Genomic DNA, 16,697 nt, shown 5'->3' on the forward strand with positions numbered 1-16,697 from the left:
CCAATACGTTTGTCCATGTAGTGCGTGTATGTGATTGTGTGTATGTATATATGTATGTGTATGTGCATGATCCTGTGTTCGCTCAGCCACCTCGCAGTCGCCACGCCCCCTTTTGGCCAAACCCTTATACTTTTTGAACTGCGCAGCCGCATATTGATTTATCCCTCCAGCTGTGCTACACATTATCAGTTTCCGCTACGCCGATCCGCCCTTCACAGCCAGGCGGGGAAAGGCGCCACTCGTCTGCATATGGACCCGGAGCGTTTCGGGGGATGGCACGGAAGGGGAGCGGGGGCTATGTGCTTCCAGTTACTGGGGAAAGTTGAGCTCCGTCTTAGCAACAGAACATTTGATTTCTAATTTGTCCATTGAGGCATTAAGGCCAAAGCCTTAAGTGATGCTTAATGACCAATCAATGGATCAGGTCTGGTCCCCTTCTCCCCCCCCCGACTCTGGGGTAATTGGTACAATCCTTCAGTGTCTGAAGCTGTGGGCTGCCTACACATTGCATACATTCATCATTCCTCAGCTCCCTTATGACGTTCTGGAAGTTTCCTTTTTTGTCCTAGTTTTAGCAGCGAGCCAGAAACCCCGCAATCATACACGACCGGCTCACGGCGGGAAAATATCTGGATGATTCATATGCATAGATTGAACCACCGCACCGCTCCACCCCCTACCCCATAACCCGGGCGATCCACACAGCGGCTGTGCGCTAAGGGGGGGGGGTCTGTTTTCCGTTGCGTTCTGTGTCCTTGTCAGTCTCCCAGCCGTCCTCGTTCATTAGCTCGTTAGTGCTCGGAGGGGGGCAGTGTTTTGGATGGCCAAAGGCATTCCAAGTTGGCACCGCCCAGTCGGTGATGTCTCACCAGCTTGTATGGTCCGTCGAATAACCGTGAGATTACCTTTGCTGATCTGCATGCGATTGAAGATTATGCAAGTCCCAGCCTGTTTTTATGTGATACCCGGGTCTCTCTTTAGCATCAGAAATGCTGTGGCAGCTAGTGGTGTGTGATTCTGTAGTTTGGGACCCTGTGCCTTTGATCAGAAGGTCACTGGTTCAAATCCGTTGGGCCCTTCACCCATGATTGCTTCAGTAACCGTCTGGCAAATAAGTGTTGCTTTGGATGAAAGCATCTACTAAGTGGCAAGTAAACGGTTCTACACCCCCATGGCAGAAGGGGGCCCCTTGATTTCTCAGGCCACAGAACGGAGGGAAGGTCTCTCTCTCTCTCTCCTCCTCTTTGTACCAGTGTATCTGGGCCCCTTTCGGCCCCACTGTGAAGCGTTTTTGTTGGTCCTTCACCTGGAGAACTTTAGGAGTGTTTTAACTTCCATGGCTTAAGTCCAACAAAGCAGAGGCAGAAAGTTCAGGTCCATGAAGTACAAATTCCAGGCCAAGGTTTTGTTTCACCCAACCAGTTGAGTTTTCTGTGATTGTGACACTTTATCCTCAACTGGCTGGTTGGAACAATATCTTGGTCTGGATTTGAACATTCTGGACCTGAACTTTCCACCTCTGTTATAGAGAAGGTTGGGTGAAGTGGTCTGAATTGATGTCATCCAGAAGGGCGAATGGCCCAATCCAACAGGTACTGTACCGTAACACACTTGTGTGACCTTCCCTGGTCTTCCAGGATACCTGTCCTACAGTGTTAGCATGCTGCTCCAGGCCTCTCAGTGAACTTCCATCATTTAATCTGGACTCGTTTTGCTCGACGTCGATCAAAATATATTGCAGCTTCCCTACGTCACGTTTACATTCCTCTGCGGCTAATATTCCGCTACCCCAAGTATATACATGAATCTATGAATATATGAATATATCAGTCTGTAGATACAAACCAAATACGTGGCCGCCGTTTGAAGTTGGATCTCGTTATAACCCACGAGCTGCTGTATTTCAGAGCTGGGAAGTAGACGATGCCAGTCTTAGGGCTATGCACCCACACCTCGTTCTGGGCAGCTGAAATACGTGTGTTTTTGTATCACCTGGTGTCTCTGTGAAGTTGCACAGTTAACATTATTAAAATTCGTATGTGGATGTTATGGAAATGAGGGTTTTGCAGCCAGAACATTACAGATTATACATAATCAGTTTGTGTGGGGTTGAGAGTTGGGTCTTCTTGGTTGTCTGTGGTTACTTATCCTTAGTGTTTAAAAGTGACCCGTCTATTGATTGGAGGAATCCTCTTTGCAGTCTCCTGAAACGTCTTTGTGTCTTCAAACTGATTGGTTATTCCCCCCCCCAAATTTCTCACTCATTAATGTTTTTAACATTGTTATTTCTCCCCGGTGTAAAACAGCAGAATTAAAAGCTTGTACCTCTGTGCAATTAAATCTGAATAATCCGCCAAGTCTTATGAGGATCACTGCATGAGCATGCAGGAAACTTACCATTTATGTCTGCTAATGTGGAAAAGTGTGGAGATTTTATTTTTATGATGATTATTTTTTTTGCTCAGCTCTGTTTAATTAACTTTCCACATAATGAAAATACTGAGGATGTATCTGTTTGTAATGAATATTTTATCGCAGAACTTCCAGTTGCACCTAACGGATCTTCCACCCGAATGGTTATATTAAGAAACATATTAAGAAAAAATGTCTGCTAGTTTCTACCTGGATCCAGCACATAGAATAACCAACATGTACTGCAATAGGAATGGCTATAACGTCTAATAAAATAGAAAATAAGTCAAAGAAGCATTTTCTTCTTGTGATTTACTCAGTGATGACAGGATTACTTACTATCTAGGATTACATTTACTCATTTAGCAGACGTTTTTATCCAAAGCAGGTTCCTGGAGCGATTGGGGTTATGGGCCTCACTCATGCTGTAATCACTCTGCCAACCCTTGGGTTTGAACCACCGACCTTCTCATAGGCACAGTGGCCTGTGCCACACAGCGCCCCGTAGGTTTACTGAACAGAAGGCTCCTACAGAATCAGTGTAGTGACCTAGTTGGTCTGACCCTTTTGAAAGCCGCCTCTCTGTATGGACAACAGCGCTGTTCCGTCCTACGTTATGGTTGGACTATTCAAATTGTGGTCCTCAAGACTTGATTTTTTAAACCTTCCTACCTGTGAGCCAGGTGTGAAGCCTCTGTGCCCAAACGGAATCAGTAATTATTAAATTAAGTACGCGGGAGAGCTGAAAACACGGCCTGGATTTGGAAGGTCCAGGTTTGAAGAGACCTGCTCATTGGTTCATCATGGGGGCAAATATGAAAGTTATCATCTCTGCGCTAGAGGTCTGGAGAGGCATGTTGCACACTCTGGGACCAGCCTGGATGTTTACTGTACTTTGCTCTAGGGCTGTCTTTCTCAACCCTCAGACAGTCCACATTTTCGCTCCCTCCCAGCTTCCAACTATGTAGACAGTCCACAGGCAGCTAGGAGAGAGCAAAAATGTAGACTGTTTGAGGATCCCCGAGGACTTGGTTGAGAAACGCAGCCCGAGGGCATATCAGTAAGGCTCATCCAGTGACACAAACCGGTGACCATCTGGCTACAATCCTTTGCACTTAACCGGGTGGTGGTTGGTGCAGTGGCCAGATCCAGTGCATATCCAGTGAAATATCAGGAAGGACAGGGTCTATGTGTACACAGGAACACACATGACAGCGAGATGTACAGGAGCTACAGGTGGGCTAAAGAAAAAGACGGTGATGCATTGGCAATGAATATACAGCAGACTTTAAATAAATACTCAGAATGCACTATACTGAACAGCAGGAGAGAACGGGATAAATTAGACAGCGTCCACAAAGGGCCTCACTGTATTACACTTAGTACCAAATGCGAGTGAATTTCATTTTCAGTGACTAGATCAAAGGCTTCTCAGCGTAGTTTGCTTGGGATAACATCGCTGCACACATTCATCCTGAGCATAAATCAGGTGCCGTGGCAACCGTGATGTTTATTTGCATTTATATGCTCCTGAGATCCAGGAGGGGAAAAAAGGTTTTTTCTTTTTTTAATATTGATTAAAATTTTGATTAGACGCAAAGAGGAAGTTGGCAAGGTGACACCCCCACAAATGTGATGTCATCTTAAAGCCGTAGCTGTGCCCGTCGAGGAGCAGCAGAACTTAATAAAGTACGCGTAGTGTGAGAGATATCAGCGGAAATGTACTGTCCTCTACAGAGGACAATAATGAATTTCTGGATTTCAGATTAATGTCAGTCAGTAAAAAGATCAGTAAGGCAGCGCTTCTAAACAGAAATAACCCTATCGGACTTTAACATTAAGGTATGTGCTGCTATGCACGGTCTGTTAGACTGCATCATGAGAGTGTCTGATCTAACAGGCATGACAGCGGTAACCCCCTGAGTACAGCGCAGCACAGTACTGAACCCGTGGTAATGTTTGCTCTGTTATGCCGGCTAATTTTTATTTGGAAATTGTCTGAAGGTTATAACCCTCAGCTGCTTCCTGTCGTGTTCCATCCCCCGTCGAATCTCCCAGCGTGTCCTTACCGGGGTGAGATGTGCGCTGCGCATGAGCGCTCTCTCGTAATTACCCCCCCGCTGCTCTCACGCACACCTTGGCCTCGCCACGCGCAGCTACAGCAAAGCCCATCTCTCCCCGCTCTACTCAGGTGGTTACTGGGTTCATGCCTGTTACATCGATCCCTCCCATAATGCAGTGCTGAATAGGCGGCCCAATGTTATTGCGTGAGCTTCCAAATTGTACTACAAGTGTGACATGTTCTGAAGAACACAGTGAAATTCTTATGCTACCGTTGCAGGGTAGGATGTTAGGGGATAAGACAAGCAACAGTGCAAGACCAGACGAAACAAGTGTAATATAAGAACGAGTAAACAAACAAGTAATAAATATGTGCATGTTGAGAGGAAATTCTCGAAACTTCAAAGAGCGAAACTAGCTTAATGTGCCTTTCTGATGTTTAATTCTGGTGTTAATGACGCTTTCTCCTCTCACCTCAGCCTGGCTGCGTAAACACAACAGAAGCTGACATCAAGAAGTCCTCGAGAATGAAACAGCCGCACAAAACAAGAAAGGTGGGCTGTCCGTTGCCGTTGGGGGGGCTGAGAGTCTAATTTTGCCTCAGGGAGCTGGGGGGGGGACAGATACACGGGTGCGGGATGTGGAGAGTCGTGAGTATGGCTTCTCAGCCAACTCACCGTGCTGCCTTTGTCTGGAACCACCACGCAGTCGGTGTATGGGCTCCAGAATGACGTGCGCAGCCACAGCCCCACCCACACTCCCGCGCCGGAGGTCAAGCAGCCGACAGAGGAGGAGCTGCACGACAAGGTAGGCGCGCGACGCGCTTCTGCGGGCCACAGACATGAGTCACGAGTCGCCAGCCTCCCGCTACCACCATTCTGCTACCACCATCCCGCTCAGGGGCTGTTGTCCATGGCCCATCCATGCTGATCACTCCCCCGCAGTGTTTCCCGGCCCGGTTCTTGCGGACTTACAGATGGTCCACGTTTTTGACCACCCCCCCCTCCTAGACAGTGCTCATTTTTGCTAGGGAGCAGGGAGGGAGCAAAAACACGAACTGTCTGCCAGTCACCGAGGACCGGGTTTGGAAACACCGCCTTAAACTAATAGTTTGTGCTGGGGGCCCCGGCGTGCCGCTAGGAAAGTGGCCTGACTCCACTGCCTCGTCTCGCCTTTCAGATTCACTTCTGGCAAGTGCAGCTGGACAGGCATCGATTGAAAATGTCCAAAGTTGCGGAGAGGTAAGTCTCCCACCCCCATTAATGTGCGGCGACACCGTTAACTATCGCAGGCCGGCTCTTTGAGGGGCTCGTTTGGCCGCAGTTGTGCTTTCACACCTCTCCATCCTCAGCAAAACTCTCGACTTCAGTGATTTTAGATACGTCTGCTAATAAATCCCACGGGGTGTTTAGAGACATACAGGAAGTGATTTGCTAATTCCCCACCTTATACAATTCCTCCATACATCTCTGTAAATATACATGGATATTCACCACCAAAACATGGCTTTAACAAGGAGTAGGCCGTGATTATGAGTACGGCCTGAACACAGGCCCTGGGGGGGGGGGGGGGAAGGAGCTTGTTCATTGCCAGCAGATCAATTCCCTTTGACGTTGTTTCTGCCAGAACTTTGAGAGGTGCGAGTTAACATTTTTTTTTTTAAAACAAGGAGCATTTCATGTTTTACTGGTGGTGAAACATCTGCAAAAAAAATGGAGCGACCCGTGTGGGGATTCGCAGAAGGGGGAGGCCTGGGGTGGTGGGGGCTTTCCATTTGGGAGGATGGCTTCGTCTGTAACCGTGTGGAAATTAAATTCGGCTCGCCAGCGTGTGGGAGCCTGATGAAGTTGTCCGGATCCCTGATGGGCCTTCGGCGGTATGAGCCTAGGAAAGCTCCTAGGGGTGCGTGGGAGTGAACCCCAGGACGCACGTGCAAGGCATTGTGGGAACCTCAGGCCGTCAAAATGCTAAATCCTTGCAGCATGGCAGGGCTGGCTTCGGCTGTAGACCGAATAAGCAGTCACTTAAGTCCCCTGAATTACCTGTGTTGTGGAGGGAGCCAAACGACCATCGTAGTGTGGACTCTTAAGTAAAGCTTTGCCTTGGGCACCTGAACATGTAGACCTGGCCCTGCAACATGACATGGGACCGCTGGAAATCGCCGCTCTCTGCATTAAAAACGAAACATCCATGCTGGATTTACATCTTCTAGGAGTGAATGTGCGTTCGAAACGCGGGTCCCCTTTGCGTAGCGGTAGGCCGCCGCGGTGCCGATATGGCAATGTGGCGGATGCTAGATGCAGAGGGGTCAGCCCTGGATAAAGTTTTCCTGCCCTGGCTGATGAGCTGCTAAGGGGACAAGTGGTTTGCTTGCATGAGCAGGAACAGTGTGGACTGATAACATGAAATATTGGTATTGAAGTAAGTCAGGCAAATCCATACTGGTCAAGAAGGGGGCACTGCGACATTTAAATCCAAAATAAATTCGCTCCCGTAGAAAGTACAATCTGTATGAGGCCTGTGGTCACCCTTTCTGTAGATTTTCCCCACACTTTGTAAACGTTTAGCATTCTTTAGTCTGGTAGCGACATATCCATCACGTGTGTTTTTTTTTTTTCCCTTCTTTCGACCGTTTTTGTCCCTCTTAGCTTGTTAAGCTACACTGAGCAGTACATCGAGTACGACCCCTTTCTGACGCCACCGGAACCCTCTAACCCCTGGATCTCAGATGACACGACGTTATGGGAGCTGGAAGCCAGGTGAGGATGCTCTGCGGTCCCGATTTGATAAATAATTATTAATCATTGTTAATGATTAAACCTGCTGTCAACTGATGCTTTTGTAGTGTCAGTCTGACATAATTAATGGCTCGTCAGCTAGCAGGAAAAAAAAAAACTATATTGCTGATCTTCTGGTGTATCTGCTGATCTCTCTGACGGTGGTGATGTTTGGGCCTGACGATGTCATTTTTTATTACATTAAGCCACCTGGCATGCAAGATAAACCAGAGGTCGAAAAAAAAAGATCTCAACCAATATTTTGATGCTTCAAAGAGTAGCTTTGTCCGAGTGACTGCATTGAGAGCCTCAGATTACAGTTCAGACGAAGGTCCATAAACCTTTTGTTTGTTCTTCTTTGGCTCAGTCAGACGTTTCTGGTCACTTAGACTCTATTGCCTTTAAAGCACATGTTCGATAATCATAGGAACATCTTAAACTGCTATAGTGAATGTAGGAGAGAAGCTTGGGTGGACGGTCCTGTTTGTATAGTTCGGGGAGAGTCGTTCAGATGCTCGTTCGCTCATCGCTGCTTCCATCAGTGCGGAAGGGTGGAAATAATGTTCAAATAAAGAGCCCAAAATGCATTTTTCTTTAAATGCCGGCTGACAGGGGCCAGAGTCCACTGTTAAATGGGGTAAATATCATCTCGTGGGCAAAGCCCCAGCATTGAAGCGCAAATAGCAGTAGGCCTAATCGGGGGGGGGGGGGGGTGGTCCACAGTCCTTTGTGGTGTTCATGCCCGACGCCATTTACCATCTGCAGCAAAGAGCCAAGTCAGCAGAGAGTGAAAAGATGGACCTTTGGGATCAACGAGGTGCTGAAGGACCCGGTGGGACGGGAGCAGTTCCTCAAGTTCCTAGAGTCGGAATTCAGCTCGGAGAACCTGAGGCAAGTCCTGGGCGGGACTTGGTGCTGCGGCTCAGAGCTGTGCTTAGGCTTTCCGTCAAAAAAAATAGACGTTTCTGTGGAGGAACACACTGTGAAAACCATTACACAAATGGCTTACATAAACATTTTGTTAGAATAAATATGTACTCTGCAAATCAGCATTAGCTATTGAATATTTTTTAATATGCAGAATCTAGTCAGTTGTATAATCAGATTAATATTTTGTTTATATGAAGTATATTTAAGAATGTTTATTTTATATACATATTTTATATTCGGATTGTTAACTTTAAATTACAGTGGAATGTATATTGTTAAAAATGAACAGTCAGCCTTAACCTGGACTTGTGCATTTTGTCGTAACAGAAAACGGTCCCGATTTTACGCTTCCAGAGTTTTTATCTTCTTTGTATCATTCAGTCAAGTACATTGGGTCTTTGTTCCGGTCTTTCTAATTTCACTCAACAGCCTTCTGCTGCCACTAGAGGCTTGACCAGTTGGGATGGTTTCGTATTGATTTTTTGCACTTGATTGATGACGGAGAAAAACTGTGACTCTCGCTTAGAGGGAAAATTCTCTTAATAATAAAATCAATAGAATGTACAAAGTGAAATTAAACACCATGTCACACAATCATGTATTACAGCATAACATGCATATTCGGATTGGACTGAATGTTGCCAACTCCGTGGCTCCCTCTTATGGCCGTAATGCATAATGTTGTGTTGTCAGTGTTAATCTATATAGTCAGTTTGAAAACTGGATTTCTGAAGACTAAGCTTGATATGAGCATATTTTCATCAGGCTGTCTTGTGTTATTCTTATGAATCGTTGACTCAATAAAACGTCACAAATTTTGACTGTAACGGTTAAATCTGAAGGAGACATGTCCAAATTGCATTTCATGCATGCAGTTCGATTAGTCGGTGTGATTACCTTATCAAGGTCATCAACACAAGCACTTTGCCAGCTCCTATAAACCAGGTGGTGTGTGACACTTCTTTCCATACAAGACACTGAGATGCAATTTGCTTTAGAAACTGTAAATTATACTGGACCTTTTTACGGACTTTACAGACTCGATAAACCAGCAACGAGAGATAAACATTCTGCCGATACGGGTGATTGTTGTAGTGGATAGGATAGTGTGTTTCTCTGTAATTGGTAATGCTGGCAGATTTTTAGAAAGAATTAAAAAAAAGACACCCAGAGTGTTTGTTTTGTCGTCGATGCAGCTCATCGATTTTGAATAAACAGAAAACATGTGGAGACCATCCTCACTGAACGCTGGTTTCCACACACTCTCATTGACTCGGGGGGGGGGGTACATGTCATACCAGGTTCTGGCTGGCCGTCCAGGACTTGAAGCGAAGGCCCATTCGGGAGGTCCCCACCCGGGTCGAGGAGATCTGGCAGGAGTTCCTTGCGCCTGGAGCTCCCAGCGCCATCAACGTGGACTCCAAGAGCTATGACAAGACCACGCAGAACGTGAAGGACCCTGGACGTTACACCTTCGAAGATGCTCAGGTGAGACAGGCTGGTGGACGGTGAGGAGTAAGAAGGGAGGCGTGGCCCTAGAATCCATTGTAACTGCTTCTCCTATTCAGGGTTGCGGTGTCTGTACCTGTCCTAAAGGCTACAGATGGAGTGCCAACCCATCGCAGCTCATGGATCATGTTATACATGTTATACAGATTGCTTGTCTCAGCTCAGTTTTCCTACTGTCGCTTGGCTGGCCATTAGTCCAGGTCCTCTGCATACACGATCCTCGCCGGCGTCTCACGTGCCGCCACTGTTCTCTCTTATAGGAGCACATTTACAAACTGATGAAGAGCGATTCCTATAGTCGCTTCATCCGGTCCAGTGCCTACCAGGAGCTGTTACAGGCTAAGAAAAAGGTAAAACCACGGAGGGGCGCTGCTTGCTGTGGTCGATGCTGGGTGTTGAATTGCAGACTGGAATGGGGGGGAGGGGGGAGGAATTAAGCATCAAGATGCATATGATGAATCCTCACCATCTGCTGCAAGATACAGGGGTTCCACTGGGACCTCGCGTCCTTACGCTAACCTGCCAGCTACACAGCCCATCTCCAGTTTTCATTTAAATGTATGCAGTCAGTGCTGTGAAGTTTCTCCTTGTTTATCCTTAGTGGCTGCAATTAATTGGCGCGGTCTCGGTCATCATGTGCAGATGTGCCTGAATTAGTGTTCCGTTATACATTTTAGTTACAAGAAATTAAATTCAATGCATTTAAAATGTAATAAGTTTTATTTAATTTAATATGTTACTTTTTCCTTTTACCTCAAAGCAGTGCCTTGGTTGTTTATGGGCTGGTATTTGAGCCCATCTTAGCCCTCGTTTGAACCTCTTCAGTTTTTTTTTTTTTTTTTTTGCGGGCAGTCCTCTATTTTTCCTTTTCCATCTTGCTATTTTTTTCTTGCCTTTCTTTTTTATTGTTGTTTTTGTGTAGTGTCGTTTTATTATTTCCCTAAATTGGAAAACTGTCAGAACCGCAGAAGCTCTTTTGAGAAACTCACTTGCATTTCTGTAAGCGGCTGAGTCTGGCAGAGATGGTCACATGGACCCTGGCCTGTGCTGGTACAGCGAGTGCGGAACGCCCCCACCAACGTTTTCGCTTTATCTCAACTGTAGTGCTAGAGGTCCCCCTCAGTCCTATTCTTGGCCCTATCATGCAATCTGTTTCATACTCTCCAGCTGGCTCCTCCCCGTGTCTGATTCTGCTCTGTTAACCTAGAACCTGCCCATTGCTCAGGAATGTCTTCGCTTTGACGTTTTCTTTTCTTTGAGCCAGTTTAGAGATGAGTGTTGCTGGACAGAGGAAGGGCCCTGTTCCCTTGTGATGTGCCTCTTATTGTTACAGGACTGAATGCGTTAATGCCGTGCCTCCAGACTTAGGTGCGTGTGGATATTAGCGCAAATCTCTGCACGCTTCCTCATGTCTGCTTTCTTCTTGTCCACAGAAAAGTAAGAACTTGTTTTGAAGGAGCTTGCTTCCAGGTAAAGTTCATGCTCATTGGTTTCCCTTGCTGCTCCGTGTGTGCTTGTGATTAGTTTTATTGCAAGATTAACTGCGGTGGGAATTTTATACATCTCAAATTACACAGAATATTTCAGAATGACTGAGTAGCCAAAGGATATGTTTATAGTCTCTTCAGGGTCTGAGGTAAACTATCGACTGTACTGGCATATACACACTATACACATTTCCTTGTGCTGTACATACCCTGATCATTTGTAAGTTAATTAGATCATGTGACTCTTTTTCAGTGGAGTACATGAAGCTCTAAGCACGCAGTATTTATTTTTTCATTAATTACATCTGTGGCTGACTTGAATCTGTATAAATGGTTGGCTCCCTCTCAGCTCCCAGCCACAGTCCACATTTTTGCTCCCTCTCGGGTCCCTTACCTGGAGCTGGGAGGGAGCAAAAATGGGGACCGTCTGAGGGTCCCTCAGGACTGGACTGGGAAACGCTCCCTTAGATGATACTAACTTCACTGATCTCAGTCATACAGCTCATGCTAGGTATAGAGCCAAGAAGCTTCTTTCTTGTGTGGATGAAGGCCAACTCTGAATAGTTTTAAATGTGAGGAGTGGATGATTAACTTTTGTTCCTTGCATTGTGCTACATTTCCAAAAGGCACCCTTACATGCTGTTAGATGTATTACACATCAGAAGTGTAATTTTCTTTTTCTCTTATAGGGAAGATCACTTACTTCAAAGAGGCTAACAAGTCTTGTGCAATCATGCTAAAACACAGTCATCGTTTAGCTTGGAAGAGGACCATCGTTTCTACATTGTTGTAGTCTACAGTTTATTCTGAGGAACCACTTGCTGGTGGGCCAATTGTTGCATGTCCAAGGAACTCATTTTTTAAATATTTCCCCTCTGTGAGAAAAAGGCATTCTGGACTTCGAGGAGAAGATGAGAAGATGCATATAATGCCTTCAGAAAATAATTATTTCCCTAGTTACATATCAGCTGGATCTGTGTGTGTCTGCAAGCTGAAAAAGGTGGGAAAGAATTGTGTTTTCAAACTTGGAGGAAAAAAAAAATCTAAAGTTGAGAGGGAGAGAGGCCTCTGCGTAGGAGTGTGTCCTGAATCACTGACGATCTGTCACGGTGTTGAAACATTACAGTGATGCATATATTGTATTTTAATTGGCTTTTATTACACTGTCAGAGATTAGCGATTTGTCACACGTGTAACGTCTCATTCTGATGAAGAAAAACGCTGTGTCTTTGTCCTAGGTGTGTCTGTAACTTTGTTACTGTTTCTTGCATTATTTGGGACACATTATTATAACTCCATTCCCACAAAAGTTGGGATGCTGTGTGAAATGCGACTAAAAACAGTATGCAACGATTTGTAAATAATATAAACCCATATCTGATTGAAAATGGAATCATAGACCAACACATCAGATGTTGAAACAGAAATTTGTTTTATGACAAATATATGCTCAATTTGAATTTGATGCCAGCAACACGTTTCAAAAAAGTTGAGAGAGGGACAACAAACGACTGGAAAAATTGTGTAACGCTAAAACAAAACACCTGCTTGAATATCAACTAATTAATTGACAACAGCTCAGTAAGATGCTTTTGAATAAAAAGTCTCTCTACAGTGAAGATGGAGAGAGGTTCACCCCTCTGTAAAAGACTCGTCAGCTAGATATGTGGGCAAATAGTGCAACAATTTAAAAATAATGTTCCTCAATGCAGTATTTCAAAGAATTTGGGAATTTCATCATCTACAGTGTACAGTATCATTAAAAGGTTCTGCGAATCCGAAGAAATCTCTGTATGGATGGGACAAGGCTATAAACCAATACTGGATTGCAGTGATCTTCTGGTCCTTAGGCGGCACTGCATTAAAAACAGACACGATTCTGTAGTGGAAATCACTGCATGGGCTCAGGAACACTTCCGAAAACCACTGCCTGTGAAGACAGTTTGTCGCCGCATCTACAAATGCAGGATGAAATTCCACCATGCAAAGAAACCATAGCTAAACATGACCCAGAAACGCTGCCGACTTCTCTGGGCCCGGTCTCGTTTAAGATGGACTGAGGCAAAATGGAAAACTGTACTGTGGTCTGACAAATCATAATTTCACATTCTTGTTGGAAATCATGGACGGCGCGCCCTCCAGGCTAAAGAGGAGAGGGACCGTCCAGCTTTTTATTAGAAGACAGTTTAACAGCCAGCATCCGTGATGGTGTGGGGATGCATTAGTACCTTTGGTAAGGCACCATTAATGCTGAATGACATATACAGGTTTTGGAGCAACACATGCTGCCAGTCAGACAACGTCTTTCTCAGAGAAGGCCATGAACATTTCAGCAAGACAATGGCGAACCACATTCTGCACGTATTATAGCAGCATGGCTCCGTAGTAGAAGTGTCTGGGGGCGAGACTGGCCTGCCTGCAGTCCAGATCTGTCACCCGCTGAAAACATTTGCCGCATCATGAAACAAAAAATATGACAAGGGAGCCCCTGAACGGTTGAGCAGTTGAAATCCTATATCAGGCAATAATGGGACAACATTTTACTTTCAAAACTCCAGCAACTGGTCTCCTCAGCTCCCAAACGTTTATAGAGTGTTGTTAAGAGGTGATGCAACACAGTGGCAAAAATATTTTTCTCGCATCGAATTCAAATTGAGCATATCTTTGTCATACAACAATAAAATGTCTGTTTCAACATTTGAAATGTCTGTGTTCTATTATGAATTTAAAATGGGCTTATATGATTTGCAAATCATTTCATCCTGTTTTTTTTTTCTACATTTTACACAGCATCCCAAACTTTTTAGAAATGGGGTTGTAAACCATATTTAAAAACACGTTTTACATAAAAATGTATTAAAGTTGGCCCTTTATCTGTTTATGTGGGTACATTTTTATTTCTTAGTTATGAACTTTTCTGTCTGGACTCGGCATTTTTTGTGGTCTGCAGCTTCCATTTCACTCTGAAAGGAGATTTACAGTTGGTTTATTTAATGATTTCTCTGCACTAATTCATACTGAGCTTGAAAAAACAAAACTGTATTTTTTCTTTTATAGTATAGAAAACCCAACGTCTGTGGAGTATTGTTTCCCAGAATTTTGACTTTGATGTCGTATGTATATATATATATTTTTTAAACTTTTGGAAGTGGATGCAAATTAGCGTTAACAATAATTCAGATAGCCCTGATGTAAAATAAGCCATAACCCTTTTGGCTAGGCGTGTTCATTCCTGTCCTTGTGACTGAGAAATCTGAGGGGAGCAAAGGTCAGACGCAGCTCTGATACCATATTGACAGTTCCGCTTCTGGTCTGGTGCGGCCTGTCTGACGTGGGCAGGCCTTGGCTGTGTAGTTATTGCATGGTGTATTCAGTTCATATATGGTTTCTCGCCATATCTGTTTACTACAGAATGAAAAGGCATAATTGTGGAAACATTCCAAAAGCATGCTATTTTCTATATATATTATATATATAAAAAATCATGTTATATGGATACAGGAAATGAGTTCTTCTTACAGCAACCCCACTCTGTTAATGGATTAAGCGAAGCAGGACACTGTCTTGGTCCCTCAGTGTTGAGTAGCAGACCGTGTGAGGCCACTTCGTTGCTTAGGAAGCGAATGCCCCTCGAGATCTGGCTGGATACTGAAACAGTATCTCAGTTCACAGTGTGGCTTTTTCCCCTCATTCAACACCGACCTCAATAACATTTGAGCACAGGATATGCAAAAAACCGTAGAAAATCTGCTAATGCGGCGAAATTTTTCAAATTCTGAAAAAGAAAACAAATAGCGTTGTGGCATTTTCGGCCTCCCTCGAGCGAGACACGGGGACATGGGAGCCGTAAGCATTTCAAACCAAACACCGAGACCTTTGTTGGGAGAAACCTCATCTGCTGACCATAGGAAGTGCTTTGGTGTGGTTAGCTGGGAGGAGGATGCTCGTGTTCGCTGGATCCAGAACTGAGGATGATGGAGTAGGGTGTTCCTGATGTTTTCCCGGCTGGTGTTGGCGGTTCAGCACTGCTCGGAAACACAATCCTGGGTGTGAGCGGCTGCACGGTGCATAACCTGCCCGTAGCCTAGCTGAGCTTTTGGGCTGTCTCCATGTATATCTTCTGCCCTCAGTCGATCACATTCGAGTTGTCCAAAGAGTCCCCCCCCTGCCAGGTCAGAGGACCATGCTGGCAAAGTTCCCATTGCTGAACGATGCCCCCCGCCTGAGAATGTACGACGACAGTGACACGTTTCCCTCTGTTACACTACAAGGGAGAATCACTGTTCAGCACTGCAAATAAACACCGACCTGAAGCACCACGACCAAAATGCGTTTTGTAACGTCTTTTTGGAGTAACAACTTTACCTGTACGTTTGTTACACACTCTAAGTGCTTAGGGGTATATAGATAAACTGTGAATGGAGTGGGACAGGATGCAGTGTGAATATGATTTAAAATCACTGGCAATAAGGTGGCAGTAGCCATCGTAGTATATTTTAATGTAATTGTTAGTCTAATTACCAACTGCAGCCACTAGATGGTGCCAGGTCTTGTCACAAGGGGCGGCGCAGCATCCTGGGATGTGACCTCTTAACATCAGAGGTCTGAACTCTCATTTAGCAGCTGGTATAGAGTTCCGCTGATACAAATGTAAATATGTACATTTTCCTGTTTGATAATGAAACATAGAACCTAATGCAGATACAGAATACAGTGTATAAAATCTGAGAACTAGTGCGGAAGTTACCCTACGAGCAATAGACTCAGCTCTGACGGTTTAGTTCTGTTAGTATAATGTAATAGTGTTACTGGGGCAGAAATTCTCACTAGAACAGCCCTAAAGAAACTGCATAACAACTATAAAGCTCCATATAAAATGGTATTTTGTGTGTGTGTGTGGCATCTTTCTAAATTCTGTATATCTCAGAAATGCCTGTGTACTGTACCAGTGTTAGGGTTCATTTTATTTTATCTTTTTTTTTTTTTTACCTTTCATGTTGAAGGAGTTTTACAACTTGCTCACGCCGGATGGGATGCAGCATTTGCAGGGTGTGTGTTCTGGTCTCGGGTGGGTTCTGGCGTCCGGGTCGGCAGGAAGCTCCCACCGACATCAGGGGCCTTCGAAGAGAGTCTGTAATTTACCATTTAGGCTACACTTAGCGGGAATAATGTCACACAAATTGTTAACTGTGGCCAGCTTTGACTGCTTATAAACCATACACCAAATGTAGAAAATGAAGTCTTTTAATAAAAACCGGTAAAGAAATTGCTCCAAGGTGGTTGTTTTTCCTGTAAGGCGGCGCGTCGCAGTTGTCAAAGCCTCCAGCCTTCGATGTACGCGGGGGTATGATTTGGCTGAAAGTGACCTGCAGGGGAAGAGCGCTGGCGTCAGGAAGCCACGCGGGGGAAAGTGGTTAGAGAAGCTCCTTTGGAGAAGGACTGGCTGGGTAAGAGAGTGTCGGGTGGGGGGAACGGAGGGAGGGAGAGAGAGCACGAGGGGTGGGAAGGGGGAGTGGAGCAG

The 16,697-nt window shown here is 45.1% G+C and overlaps 1 protein-coding gene across 2 annotated transcripts in view; it reads left to right on the forward strand.

Annotated features, from left to right (window-relative positions):
- The window catches only part of LOC125715920 (regulator of G-protein signaling 7), a 71,469-nt gene extending 55,024 nt beyond the window's left edge, over positions 1 to 16,445 (forward strand). For both annotated transcript variants that reach the window (XM_048987993.1, XM_048987994.1), the window contains exons 10-18: positions 4,953 to 5,027; positions 5,182 to 5,280; positions 5,653 to 5,714; positions 7,122 to 7,232; positions 8,016 to 8,141; positions 9,482 to 9,668; positions 9,950 to 10,039; positions 11,123 to 11,159; positions 11,866 to 16,445. In XM_048987993.1, coding sequence (XP_048843950.1) covers positions 4,953 to 5,027; positions 5,182 to 5,280; positions 5,653 to 5,714; positions 7,122 to 7,232; positions 8,016 to 8,141; positions 9,482 to 9,668; positions 9,950 to 10,039; positions 11,123 to 11,143 — 771 coding nt within the window. In that variant the 3' untranslated portion in view covers positions 11,144 to 11,159; positions 11,866 to 16,445. The remainder of the gene's footprint in view (positions 1 to 4,952; positions 5,028 to 5,181; positions 5,281 to 5,652; positions 5,715 to 7,121; positions 7,233 to 8,015; positions 8,142 to 9,481; positions 9,669 to 9,949; positions 10,040 to 11,122; positions 11,160 to 11,865) is intronic.
- The last annotated feature ends 252 nt before the right edge of the window (positions 16,446 to 16,697 follow it).

Source organism: Brienomyrus brachyistius, chromosome 20, assembly GCF_023856365.1.
Source record: "Brienomyrus brachyistius isolate T26 chromosome 20, BBRACH_0.4, whole genome shotgun sequence".
Lineage (NCBI taxonomy): Eukaryota > Metazoa > Chordata > Actinopteri > Osteoglossiformes > Mormyridae > Brienomyrus > Brienomyrus brachyistius.